Source organism: Ammospiza nelsoni, chromosome 3 (assembly GCF_027579445.1).
Source record: "Ammospiza nelsoni isolate bAmmNel1 chromosome 3, bAmmNel1.pri, whole genome shotgun sequence".
NCBI lineage: Eukaryota > Metazoa > Chordata > Aves > Passeriformes > Passerellidae > Ammospiza > Ammospiza nelsoni.
Genome location: NC_080635.1, coordinates 6270255 through 6283632, shown reverse-complemented (window position 1 = coordinate 6283632; position 13378 = coordinate 6270255). Strand labels below are relative to the sequence as shown.

At 56.2% G+C, this 13378-nt stretch overlaps 2 protein-coding genes across 4 annotated transcripts in view; both read right to left on the bottom strand.

Annotated features, from left to right (window-relative positions):
- PTK7 (protein tyrosine kinase 7 (inactive)) overlaps positions 1-6813 on the bottom strand; it is a 34749-nt gene extending 27936 nt beyond the window's left edge. For both annotated transcript variants that reach the window (XM_059468055.1, XM_059468053.1), the window contains exon 1: positions 6717-6813. In XM_059468055.1, the coding sequence (XP_059324038.1) occupies positions 6717-6747 (31 nt within the window). In that variant the 5' untranslated portion in view covers positions 6748-6813. The remainder of the gene's footprint in view (positions 1-6716) is intronic.
- Positions 6814-8827: 2014 nt separating this feature from the next.
- LOC132071137 (heme-binding protein 1-like) lies at positions 8828-13333 on the bottom strand. Of its 2 annotated transcripts, none has more exons than XM_059468488.1 (5): positions 13183-13333; positions 12993-13078; positions 10262-10403; positions 9939-10122; positions 8828-9784 (listed from the first exon to the last, which is right to left on the bottom strand). In XM_059468488.1, exons 1-5 carry the CDS (start codon positions 13331-13333, stop codon positions 9610-9612), a joined length of 738 nt encoding a protein of 245 aa, XP_059324471.1. In that variant the 3' UTR covers positions 8828-9609. The 2 variants fall into 2 exon arrangements, with proteins under 2 accessions (XP_059324471.1, XP_059324472.1); XM_059468489.1 differs by lacking the exon at positions 12993-13078 and adding an exon at positions 10770-10852.
- Between the last annotated feature and the right edge of the window lie 45 nt (positions 13334-13378).

Below are 13378 nucleotides of genomic sequence, written 5' to 3'. Positions count from 1 at the left end.
CACTGACAGAAAGGACAGCCCCCCTTTCCCACCCAGAGGCACACAGAGCCTCCCCTCTGCAGCCAGAAGGGGACCTGGCCTCCACATGCCATGGCTCTGGGGACAGACCTGTCTGGCTTTGTTCTGGAGTGACAGAGGACAGAGCCAACCTGCCTGAATCGACAGCAGGAGGCTGCAGTCCTGGCTGCTCCTCAGGGTGGCCTGAGCTGCACCAAAATGTAAAATCCTGCTGCTGGGACAAACCTTGCTTCACAACAGCATCACAGGAGAGGAAAAGTTACAAAGCCTTGTAATCTTAGAGCTACAAACATCTCAGGTGTTAGCACCAAGGTCTGAGCCCAGCGCTCGCGGACACTGCTCTCACCCAGGAACTGAACACAGGTCAGCCAGGGGCTGAAATACAAACAGCCTTGTAATCCTCACTCAAACCCCAGCCCCTTTCTGCCCGGGGTCCCAGCACAGACAGCAGCCCATTGCTTTCTCCCAGCTTGAAACACCTTGCTTTCCAGAGAGGGAAGGCTCATGCCCTGCAATCAAATGTGTCACACCACCTTCCAGACAGGAATCTGCTGCTGTCAGTTTTCTTCATTCATCATCCTGCACAATAAGACCATCAACCTAAGCCATCCCAACCTCCCAGAGGTGCAGACCACCTGAGAGTGGTGGATTCAACTCATGGATGCTCAGGGGCCCTGTGCACACTCCAGTTCACAGGTGCCAAATCCCTGCCTGCTCCGTTCCAGTCAGAGCCTAATTTGACAAGGAGGAGACACACCACTGGTATCCCACTGCCAAGCAGCATTTCACAGGAGGAATCACCACCTAAAACCAGCCATGCCTCCTCTCCTGACACACAATCCGTATGCTCACAAGTGCTCCTCACTGTTCATCCTGAATTCTGCAGTTGGACTCGGTTTCCACTCTGCTCTTGGAGGCACCTGAACACCTCAGCATTCATCTCTTCACTTCCAGCAGAAATGTTGTAATTACAACACAGGCCTTGCCCTGGATGGCACTTACAATTTTTAAGGATTAGAATGCATTCTCAAAAGAGGCCCCCTTGCAGAACAATTTCAGGAGGTCAAAATGAGAGAATAGAGGATGGATTTTTGAAAGCTGATCAAATAAAAGGAGCAGCCCCAGGCGGTAACAGTCTGCAAAGAGTATCAAAATAGCGCCCACCCATCAACTTTCCCAAACTGCTAAACAAGCAGGCTTGGGGAAAGGCAGAGCTGAGCAGGCACACTGAAACTGCTCATCCCAGGCACACAGATCGGGCTTTCAGAAACTTGCAAACCCCTCTGAAGTGCCCCCCTTGCCTCTCTCTTTGCTGATCAGACAGGGTGCATTAGTCACCTCTCAAAGCACAGGTAAGGAACCTATTCTGTGACCAGACAGAGACTGCTTCCCTGGAAAAGACAAGGCTTAAGTTAAGACTGGAAGTACTGCACAGGTCAGCCTTTTAAGCTCAGGAAAAACATTTCTGTATTAAGTTTAAAAAAGAGCTGGCAGGAGTGAGAAACTGAGCCGAAGCAGCAGTCAATGAAAAGCACATGCACTGCAGACCTGGCTGCCAACACAAATTGATGCTTTAAAACAAAGACCACTTGTGTTTTGGCTTGAAGATCTTCCACAGCTACTCAGCAAGAGCTGCACAGATTAAAAGGAGACACAGGTAAACACAGAACAGTGCTGACTGCAAACTATTTCCCTGGAACAAAGGAATGACCAGAAATGGAGTCCTTGCTGTGACTGGGTGGCACGGGTTCATCCTCACTGGGCTGTCCCGTGCCAAAGAAGGCAGAGACAATAGGAAATGCTGGACAAACCTATTCAGCCTCTATTTAAGCACACCTGGATCCAGAGCCTGAACCTGGGGAGATGCAGCTGCTTAAAACACTGAATATGGCTCCAAGCTCAAGAGCCCACAGGAGCTTCACTACAGTCAGCCTTCACTCTTCTTCGTCACCCATTTCCAGAAGCCTTCACTCTTCTTCTTCACCCATTTCCCTGAACAACGGCTCTTCCAGCTCTTCACTCCCTGGGACTACAGACACGTGTGTGCCTCCTGCAAAGCAAGATTCTGGTCTAGCTCCCAAACCAACACACATCCATTTATGTCTTGCAAGCTTTTTTCCTTCCTACAGCTTGCATATTCAGAAGGCACAGGAAGACTGAAACAGGAGATGGTCTTCTGCACAAAGATGATCCTTCCTTCAGTCTGGTCCTTTTTTAGGCACACCAGCTGTTCACTCTAAACCAAATGGCAAAGTCAGCTCCCATTGCAATGCAAAAGTGGATTTGCTGGTCCTGAGTCACATCAGAGATGACCTGACACTGCTCCTTGCTGTAACACCCAACAGCAGTGCAGGAAAGCAGCCACTGTGGCAGGCAAGAAAAAGGAGAAAGCTGACAGCTCATCAACACAGCACAGCAGATCCTGACAGGGTCTGGCAGCATGAAGGAGGTGGAAGTGCAGGACTCTGAACAGGCCACATCCTCCAGAATCAGAAATCTGTGTGCTTGCCTCCATATGCTGTGGTTCAGCAGTGTCAGCATTATGAAGGAAGCAAAAAAGTTTCTACAAGAGCCCAGGGCCCCTGACCTTACAAGCAACTCCCTCTGAAGAGCCTCCCAGAAACCAGAGCCCAACATTTCTGGGCTGCTGAAAGCTCACACAGACATCAGGAACAAGATGTGACCCATGTGCAGAGCCTCCACACCATGGCAGAGCCCAGGGAATGGCAAATGCTCTGGCAGCAGCCACATGAAAAACCTGAAAACCTTCAGCATCCTGCCCCCTTCCTCATGAGGTCTCCCCCAGAGAACAAATCCTTCTGTGTCCAGCAGCGTGATTGCTTTTTTCAGGCAAGGCAGCACACAAGGTATGCTGGAGGCACAGCACAGCCCTTTAACCCCTCTGTGAAATATAATACCTGCTCTTCCAACAAACTAAAAGTATTTTTAAGTAGCTCTGGGATGCCACTTCCCAATATCTTCCAGGCAAGGAGCAAGACATGGAATCAGGCCGCCCACCTTGGCACCTCTGCCATGCTGAAACACACTGAGCCCAGGAAACAACACGTTACCAGCTGCCAAATTATCATTTCTCCATCTCTCTTCCTCCTCTTCTCACAGACATGGTTCATTTCTTGTAAAGGTGGAAGACACTGCAGTTGCCCTTCTCCCACCTCAGACATTATCAGCCTTCTCCAGCAGGTACTGCCATGCCAAAGGTGGGGCTGCCTCTTTCCCTTACACAGCAAAATCCACTGTGCTGGTTCACAGCCTTTGCAAACCCCACCAAACCCAAAGCTAACACCCTGTGCAACTTAAACCTCACCAAGAGGAATGTTCCTGTGCATCTGCCAAGCATCTTGCTAGTCCTGCTGCCCTCCAGGCCTCCAAAGAGCTGCCTGTCCCAGTCCCTGAAACCAACACTTCATGCCAGGAGAATGGGAACTGTTCCTTGGGGTCTGCACAAACAATTGCATGTCCTCCAATCCCAGGGGAATTTCCCTCCAAACACCACAGCAGCAACTGCCTACACAAAGAGCACGTTTGTACCCAGGTCTGTCCACTTCTAAATAAGCATTTGTTCCAAGTTCCCAAATATCGAAAGCAGTGGAAACACCCACTGCTAATGTGAAATATTTTGCATTCCAGGCCTGAGAGGTATGCTTGAAAATGTTCAGGGAGGAAAGAGTGTTTATTCACTGGGAAGAGGTGTACTAGGTCCTGCTATTTACTTTAGTCCACGTGTGCTCGCTGGAATACAGCTTTGATCTTTGCAACTTAAATAGCAGATGAATTGAAACGAACGCAAGAAAAATATTAGTGTAAAGATCCTCCAGTAAATACCTGTAACCAGACCCCACAGCCTTCAGATCCTTTTGAAGTGCCTTATCACTCACAGCCAAACTGGCCCTCATGTTCTTGCCCACTGCCTCAAGGTGAGACTCTTTTCTTCCTATCCCTTTCCTATCTTCCCTCCATTTCCTTTGGGCTCCATTCCTTCAGAGGAAGGGCAGCCTGCCTTCCCAGGACACACACACCTATCTGCCTGGATGCAGCCTTTGGCCAAACAAGGTGAGACCTAGCACCTGTGCAATTAGCAGATGTGAGCTGCCATCCCCTCACTTCCCTTGAACAAGAGGGATTCAGCAGACTGGGAGGGAACACGAACATTCATCACCCAGCAGGCAACTCAACACGGTGCTTGCTGCAGTTCAAACATCTGCCCATCTGCCTTTAGAAGATGGTCTCATTCCAGGTCAATTAAGAGCTCAGAACACATCTTTAGGGATCTTTAAACACGACAGCCCCCTGAGCAGTGCCAGCTCCCAGCGATTCTGGAGCCCACTGTGCAGACAAAGTGCCTATGGCCACGGCTATGGAGCTGCCATCCTTTGAAGCTCCTGGCACTTCGAGGTTCCAGCCTGCCCAGAGCACTGTCTGAACACAGCCAAGTCCCAAGGGGGATCAGATCATTCCTGTTCTCATAAATTTTCTTCTTTAAGACCAGGCTTGCTAGGAAGCACAAGAAAAGCACTGCCATACAGAAACACACAGCTCAACACAGGACATGGAGGCATTTCCAGAACAAAATAGACCTTTTGGTTTTGGGGGTTTTTTTTTGGTTTTTTTCGGTTTTTTTTTTTTTTTTTTTTTTTTGTTTTGTTTTGTTTTGGTTTGGTTTGGTTTTTTTTTGGTTTTTTTTTTTTTTTTTGCTTTAAAGGAAAGTTGACTCAGCAAATATTTCCTCTGCTAGCATTTCAACCACATGTTCCAGCAGAAGTCAGCACACATCTGGCACGCTGCAGTGCCACTGCCAGAAAGATCACAGCTTCATGAACAATGGAAGTGGAGGAAGAGGGGGCAGCAGCCCAGGCACTGAGCACTTCTGGAACATGCATGGCAAAGGACCTGTGTGAGCCACAGACACTCCACACCTCCCAGGTCTTTCCACAGTGCTCTTTCCAAACACCATCCACAGGCAGAGAGACAATGCCCTGCAGCCTACAAAACTTACCAGCAGCCTGTAAAAGCTACATATCAAACTGCACGTTTTGGCTACACTGGTGGCACCTGAGATTTTTCAGTGTCTGCGAGCTGGACAGCTGCATGCTACCCCCAGTGCTGTAGGATGTGATCCTGCCCAGCAAGAGAAACAAGGATTGGAGCAGTACAGAAACTCCAGCCACTGCAGAGTGGGAGGAAAGGCAGCACACAGCTCTCACAGGCAGGGCTGCACATCCCAGCTGCCAGTGGTGGCATCCTGGCACACAGGTGAACGCTGTGGCAGCTCCAAAGGGCCCTTCGACTTCAATCCAGAGCAGGCACTCCCCCGCCAGAACAGCCTTCCCAGAGGCTGCCAAGGCGGATGGCAATCACGGCGCTAATCAGCTAAGTAAGTGCTGCTTTTCCTGCTTATCAGCTGTAAATTGGACAATACTTGCCGCCTGGCAGCAGGGCTCAGCCACGGCTCCAGATATGGACGGGCAGCAGCCCAGCAGATATCTTTCCCTCCGAGGCAATATTCCACCCAGGTGCTAAACTAAGATTGCTCTTGATTTTACAGCAGAAACTGCAAAGCAAACTCTACAACTGTGCGCGGTGGGACAGAAGGGACTGCACACAGCGACTGCCAGGGTTCCTAAGTGAAGAAACGAGGTGATGTGGCACGGGGCAGCCATGGGGCCCTTCAAAGCCGGGCTGGAACACAGCTCACAGCCCCTGTGGCTCGCACGCACAGCCAAGACCTTGGGCTCCTCAGACGAGGAAAGTGGTGCAGGGAGGGCAGTGGGGAGACACCACGGGGCAGAGCGAGAGGAGGAGAGCTCAGGCCCTGCAGCTGAACACTGAAAAGCAGCAGCAGCAGCCAGGAGAACCACGGGGCCGCGGAGCTGGGATCGGGCAGGAAGAGTGAGCGGCACGGGGGGCGGGGCAGAGCGCTCATCCAGATGCGCTCAGCAAGGGACAAAAACCCCTCGGCGGCCGGCAGGTCAATCTCCATCTCCACGGGTGGCAGCTCACCGCGGGCCCGCTGTTTTTCCTCGGGGCTCCGATCTGAGCAGAATTCATAGGAAAAACCCTGCGCTGCTCCGCGCAGCCTGCCCGGTGTCAGCCCTGCCCCGGGGGCCGGCGGGGCGCGGGTCGGAGCCGAGCCCCGCTCCAGGGGTCTCCGGGACCCTCCCCGGCCCGCGCCGCTCCAGGGGCGCCCGTTCGCCGTCTCCAGCCGGCAAATGCCGGGCGTATTTGCATCCCTGTGGATTTCGGCACGGCGCTCCCCCTTCGGAGCGGGCGGGCGGGCAGGGCGAGCCGGCGCACGCCGGGGAAGGAGAGCCGGGCGAGGCGCCCCGGCGGCTCCCGCAGCACGGCGGGGCTGGCGGGCCGGGGGCACGGCCGGCCCGCACCGGGAACAGACGGGGCCCCAGCAGCCCCCGCTCCGCGCCCGAGTGGGACCAGCGGGCCCCATCGCCGCCGGGCTCACGGGAAGCCGGGGGGGCGCGGACCACAGGAGGCTCGGCCTCGGACACGGCCGCTCCACCTTCACCCACCCCGGGGCCGGCCATGGACCCCCGCCCGCCGGCCCCGGCGCGGCCCAGGCACGGAGTGGAGCGGAGGCGCGAAGCTCCGCCGCCCTCGCCCCGCCGCCGGGACTCCGCGCTCCCTGCCCGGGGGAGGCTGCGGGGGCTGTCCCGGCCCGCACTCACCCAGCACCAGCAGTGCCCGCACCGCCGCCATCCTCCGCGCCGGTCAGCGTGCCCGCCGGACCCTAGCCATGCCGCCGCCGCCCCGCCCGCCGCCGCCGCCGGGAGGGGTTCCGGAGGAGGGGCGGCCACCGGAAACCGGGCGGGGTCGGGAGGAGCGGGGTCCCCCAGGCAGCGCCCGGCTCGGCCCCCCGTGCCTCCGTCGCGGTGCTCGAGGCTCGGGGCTCGCTGGCGCCATCCCCCGCAGAGCAGAGCCCCGCCGGGCCGGGACGTCGCGCCGCGCTCCTCCGCACCCCCGTAACCCCAACCCTGCTCCTGCCAGTGCCCTCCGGTGCCCCGAGCTGCGAGGAGGCGACGCCGCTCCCCTCCCGCCCGGGGGCTCCTTGTAGCCGCGCTGTTTGTTAAACTGATGGCAGATCTGCACCGCTGTGAATGACCCTACAAAGGCACCGGGGCAGCGAGGAGCCAGGAGCACCCTGCTACGGGCAGAGGCTGGGCACAGTCCCGGTGTACAGCACGCTGCTGCTCCTCGCTGCTCCTCTGCAGGACCCGAGCAGCAAGAGCTGTCTGTCCATCTGCATGGCCCACACTGGAGCCTCCCTGCCCGAGCCAGTGCCTCTGGTGGAACCTGCTGCAGCCCTGCACCACCGGCTCTGGCAGCTGTCACTCTGAACGCCAGCTTTCCAGCCGGTTTGTTGAGCCTCCAAAATACTGGTTTTGGTACTGTGTGGAAGATGAGCCATCAGACATGGCGCTGAGCACTGCTGGATACATCACAGAGGATGCTGGAGCCTTTACTCAGCAAAACCTGTGGCACAGGATTGGGGTGTGCTTGCTGCCCTGTGTGGCTGCACCAGCCTGGTTGGTGCTGCACCAAAGCCCCCACAGAGCTGCTCCCACAGGGCATGCAGCTGTGGAACTCTGCCAGTAACCCCAGACCAATTCCCTCTTACAGGAAAGCCACCACCTCCTGCCACCAAAAGCGGTTCTGGTTTTGGTTGGGGACCAAGCAGCCTCCGAGGAAGTGGTAGCCTATTCAACACTCTCTAGAAAGGAAGTTTTACTTCCACCTGCAAGCTCAGGGCAAGCAGAGCAGCTGATAAGAGAAAGGGTTTCTGTCCCACACACACCAGCAGACTTTGTTCTCCCACTGATACTGAGCCACCTGACCCCAGCTTCAGGGAATTGTTTCTTTCCCCAGGAGGGAAAGTGAGCTAAGCCCTGCTGATCCAGGCATCATGACTTCTCCAAGGAGCACTTGCCACATCAGTGCTGCAGGCTGTGACGGCATCTCCTGGGTCCATAATGCCTTTAGTGCCGCAGGAACAAGAGCTGCATCACAAGGTAGCCAGGGAACCACTGTCTGCCTTGCTGTGCTCACCCGGACTCTGCCTCAGGCTCCCTTGCAGAGAAGGGTGTATCATGCTCAGCCCCACTCTTCCCACAGCCACGGGCTGGGTATCCAGGCTCCCCACAGCCAGAGGGGACAGTGAGCAGCACCTGACTGGAGAGAGAGGAGTGGCAGAAGCCACCTGTGCTGCTGGGCAGGGAGATCACAGAGGGGACCAGGCCTTCCAGCCACTCCTACCCCCCAGCTGCAGTACAGGGACAAAGGGCCACAGCTGGAGTTTGTGCAGGCAGCAAGGCACACAGCGTGACAAAACTCATTGGGAACTGTGTCAGAAGCAGTTAAGAGTCTCTCCACACCAAGCCTGTTGAGCACATTCCTGCAGGAGTGCACCAGCTCCTGCAGCCAACCAGCAGGACATGCAGTTGCATTTAAATTCTCACACCAAAGGGCAGGTGCCCATGTGGAGTACAGCCACAGGATCCAGCTTCTGCACCAGGGAAAAACGAGGCACACCCCATCCAACAGACAAACCACCTTACCTGCAGGGAGGAGAGTGTGCCCACACTTCTTGCAGCAGCAACAGAAGGCGCCAGTGCAGTAATGCAGAGGGAGTGTAGCTGTAACCTGGGCTAATTAGAGCCACAGCTTTGCAGCCTGGAGCATCTCCAGGAAGGAGACAGCAAGGCTCTTCCCAAGCCACCCCCCATCCACACCATCAGTGATCTGCAGCTGCAGTGGTTTGAACCGTGTTTATTGACTGTTGGCACTGCCAGCTTCCCCCAGGAAAGCATGATGGCATTCATGGATGTGAAACTCACTAACCAATGCACAACCCAACACACGGTAGTGCCGCTCCTGCTCTCTCTGGACCCACCCCTCTCAGCTCACAGCAGGCCTGCAAACAGCACCCACAAGAGATGGACAAAGGCTGCCAGCGCCCTAGTCCTGGCTGAGGAATGGTGAGTGACAGCCAGGGAGGCACCCAGCAGTCCAAAGAGAACCACCCCAGCAGGAAACATTCAGGATTCACACCTGAATTCAAGCCCTTTTTCCCTCTGAATGCAACTGTCTCTGTAGCAGCATTTCAGTGGCTCTGTTCAGGACAGGCAGCCATTCTCACAGGAAGCAGGCCAGAGGCCACACTGAGCCCCACATATTGCACACAGTCATTCACCTTCTCGACACCACCACCTTGTGATGCTGCCCACCACTGGACCCACTCTGGCCCAGCTCTGCAAAGCCCAGTGCAGGTCAGGCCAGCACATCACACAGGCCCACAGGTCACTGCCTTAATGAGCCCCCACCATGTGCTTCCCATCCAGAGCTTGCTCTAGAGGTCGCCTTTGGTGCCAGCTCCAGCCTCAGCTGTGGGGGCAGGCGAAGCGCAGGCCAGGCAGGATTTCCCCTGGCAGGACCCTTGCAGGGCAGGCTGGAAAGCCACCCCACAGTCTCTCAGTCTCTCATGGTGTGGGTGAATAGTGGGATGTGCTCTGTCTCCTTTGGGTCAGAAGTGCCACCTGCAGCGGATGCAGTGGCACAGGGGCCTCACTCGGGCTGGCAGATGAACCAGATCTCGTTGCGGCGCTGGGGGACGCTGGGGTTCTCGTAGGAAGCCACGATGTAGGTTCCCCTCAGCACCGTCTCCCTGGGGCCCAGGAGCTCCCAGAAAACACTGATCTCCCTCAGAATCGTCTCCTCAGTGGTCATCCCATAGAAAACCCTGCAGCAGCAGCAAAGGGAACAGTGTAAACAACAAAGCCAGCACGTTGGCACGGCCAGAGCTCCCATCCCTGTGCCTAACGAACCACAGCAGCCACGCAGGGAGTTTGTACATCTCTGCTGAGCTGAGAAAACACCTCTGATGCTGGGGTCACCTGGTTATAACCCGGAGCGGTGCCCTCTCGGTGATGTGGATTTCGGGGTCCATGGGAACGGGGGGGTTTTGCTGGAATGCTCCTGGGAGATAATAGGCAGTTAGCACCTCACGCTCCAGCTCGGTCTCCTCCTTGGTCAGGTGGATTTCGTTGAGCACTGGGACGGTCATGCCCAGATGGCAACCTGGAAAGAGGCAGGCAGGCAGTGAGACAGGTGTGTGGTTAGCAGCAGCAGCAGCAGCAGCAGCCCTCCTCCCCACTCCAGATGGACAATGGCAAAGCCTTTCCCTCTGTGCACTCTGCCAGCCCCTGCCTGCACACACCTACAGAGTTCTCCTTGCAGATGTAGCGCATGAGCTTCATGAAGCTCAGGGAGATGCTCTGCTCATACGTGGGCTCCCCCATGGTGACACAGGCCCACTTCCCCGCCGGGTACCGCCGCTCCTCGTAGGCCGCCTCTTCGCACTGCAACAGGCCACAGACAAGGCAGGTCAGGGTGGGGCACGCTGAAAACACTGCAGCAGCTGGCTGGGAAACCAACACTGACAGGCAAGAAGCGGGGAGACACGAGCCTGCCCAAAGGAGAGTCCCTGCTAGGCAGTGGTTGGCAGAGCAGGACAAAGAAGGTGAGGGGAGCTGGCATCACACGCACCTCAGACAAGGGCACTCATGGGTGCTGGGCAAAGGTCAGCAGGAGTCAGCAAAAGGGGAGGCACAGACAAGGGACAGGGTGCAAGGGGGTCTGGAGGCTCCTGGCATGCACAAGGAATGCAGCACATCCTCAGCAAGGGGCACAGGACTTCCAGTTCCTCTTCAGTCCAGCCTACTCACAAGGATGTTCCTGATTCCAGGCACCCAAAGGCCTCCAGTAAGGCTGATGGTGTTCTCAGGTGCAGTGCCTTTTCCCTGGAACACTGCATGCACAGAGAATAACAGAAACATCCCTACCCAGTAGAAGGGAAAATCTGGCAGAAGAGCTCTAGCACCCAGAAGCATTGAGAAGACTGGAATAAAACTCCTCAGATCCTTCTCCCATACTAAGAAGTGACAGGAGGAAGAAGAGACATGAACCCAATTCCAGCTGTGGAATTTTGTGGCATGAGTCCAAACCTCTATTGCCCAGTATTCTGAACAAACCTGACACAGAAGGGGGGCAAGGGGAATGGGGAAATTGCATCTGGGTATGTTCATAGGTCAGCTGTGTCTGTGGCATGTCTGTGAGCACAGGTAACCTAAACAGACGCTGGGAAGTTATAGCCAGCACCTGTCATCCTATCTCAACCCGTTCTTCATCCAGATCAAAGTGGTCATGAGACAACCTTGTCCCACGGAGCTCAAGGCATCTTCCCAAACTTCTTGCTTCCACAGCTGTGCTGGCAGTGATGGAGACAGGAAGCTGTGACAAGACTCAGCACTGTGTGCAGCCTCCCTGTGCCTCCACCCAAGTCAGGTGTCTACCCTAAAAGCCAAGCCAAAGGCAGAAGGAAGGCAGCAGGCCTGCTTGTGTGCATCAGTGGGATGCCAGTAAGAAGAGCGCCCCAAAACACTGTGGGCATTCCCCCTCTAGCTGGGGCCATGCCTGCCATTGTCCCACCAAACGAAGCAGAGCAGAGCAAGAGCATTTTCCAAGCAGGGAAATCACCAATCCCTCTACTCCATCTGCCATACCACCTGCAATAAAGGAATCAACCCAGTGAAGTCACAGCACCTGGCTGTGCCACAGCCTGATCCTTCCACTGAGCACCACCACTCTGGATGACACTTGTCCAAAAGAAACAAGGAAGATGCTTCATGCAGACACAGTAGCAATAGGTCCCTGCAATGTGAGCTGGGGGCTGAGTGCTGACAGGGCACAGTGCTGTAGGTGACATAATAATTCACTTGCCTCCAAGAGGATGAGGGCTTGTAGCACTGATAGGAAAAGCAGGAATCAGGAAAAGCAACCAAACCCTACTGATCTGCCTGAGCCTGGCAAACATGTCCCTAAGAGCCCCAGCTCCAAAGTCCCCTCGGCACTGATGTCAGGCCGTGGCTCTTCTCACAGCCTCACGTTCCAAGAATCCTCCTCAGGCACAGATGGGATGCCAACAACAACAGAAGCTCTTCAGTTCCCACAAAGTCTTGGGGCCCCATTCCTGCCTGGGACTGGCACAGGCGGAGAAAAGGCCAGATTAAGTCCCTGGGACCCAGAACACGGAAAGAGGGAGTGTGGTGAAGCCCCAGTTCCAAGCTGCACAAGCCACATGCTCAGACATGTTTTACAGGGAGTGCTGGATCTCAGCCCAGAAGAAATTGGTTAACCACTACTCATACAGAGGACAATTGACAGATGTCTTCTTGGTAGAAAGCCCAGCTAGGCCTGCAGAGACACAAGAACCAGTCTGACAAGCAGTTACTTCTCAAAGCACAGAAGCACCCTTATGTGCAAGAGATCAAAGTAAGTGTGCAACACAGCCAGCACAAAGAGAAGATCTTCAGCCAGAAGACACCATGTTTGGATTGGTGGTTGAGACAAATAACTACACATGCTCTCATCTGACAGCCAGGGTCACAGGCCCTGTGTTCCCCACAGACACATCTTTATCTTGTGCCAGCTGAATTCTCCAGCTCAACCAGCCAACACAACCAGCACAAACACAAAGCCAGCAGGACTCCGAGCTATGCAACAAGGTGTTGGGAAAACGGCAGGCTCTGAACTGAAAGTTCACTTTCTTAGATGTGCCCACCCCAGCAAGAGGACAGGCTGCTAAAGGAGGCAGATGGAAGTCAGAAGACCAGAGAAAGCAGCACGACTTGTCCGATTTTAAAATAAAAGCCGGGAAGCTGAGCATTGCCATTACTCTACGCAGGAGGAGGTGCAGGAGTGCCGGAATACTGCACCGATCCAGGGGCGCCATCCCGGAACCCCGCGGTGCTGCAGGAGGCCCGGCGAGGCTGGAGCGCGCCCGCCCACACGAGGCCCTTCCCCGCCGGGGAGAGGCTCCTCCACGGCCCCGGGCCGGCGGCGGCCCCACGGCGGGCGGGCAGCGCTGCGCGGAGAGGGTCGGGCCTCACCTTCCCGTGCTGCGACAGGGACACGTACGGCACGGGCTCGCGAGCGTGCCTGTGCCGGGCCATCTGGGCGATCGGGCCTGCCATGTCTGCAAGGCAAAGCACACGAGAGACGAGGCTCGCCCCGGCCGCGGCGCAGAAGGGGTCCCGGTCCGTGCCGTGACAGCCCCGGCAGGCCCGGCGTGAGGCTCACCTCGGGGCAGGCTCACTCGGTGCGTGCTGGCCACGGCCTCCCAGTGCGCGAACAGCCGTGCCTCCCCCTCCGCGTCGTCCTCGTTGTCGCTGCCGTCCCCGTCGGGCTCCTCGCCCAGCCGCTCCAGGTCCTCCAGCGTGATCCGCGCCATCGCGTCCGCCGGGAACGGGCCGGGGACCGCCCCGGGGCGGCACAG

Coding starts and splice junctions, on each gene's coding strand:
- LOC132071137 (XM_059468488.1), bottom strand. CDS start 13,333: ATGGCGCGGATCACGCTGGAGGACCTGGAGCGGCTGGGCGAGGAGCCC. Junction 10,404..12,992: donor CCCTGTCGCAGCACGGGAAG/GTGAGGCCCGAC, acceptor GGCCTGTTGCAG/TGCGAAGAGGCGGCCTACGA. Junction 10,123..10,261: donor CTGCAAGGAGAACTCTGTAG/GTGTGTGCAGGC, acceptor GCCTCTTTCCAG/GTTGCCATCTGGGCATGACC.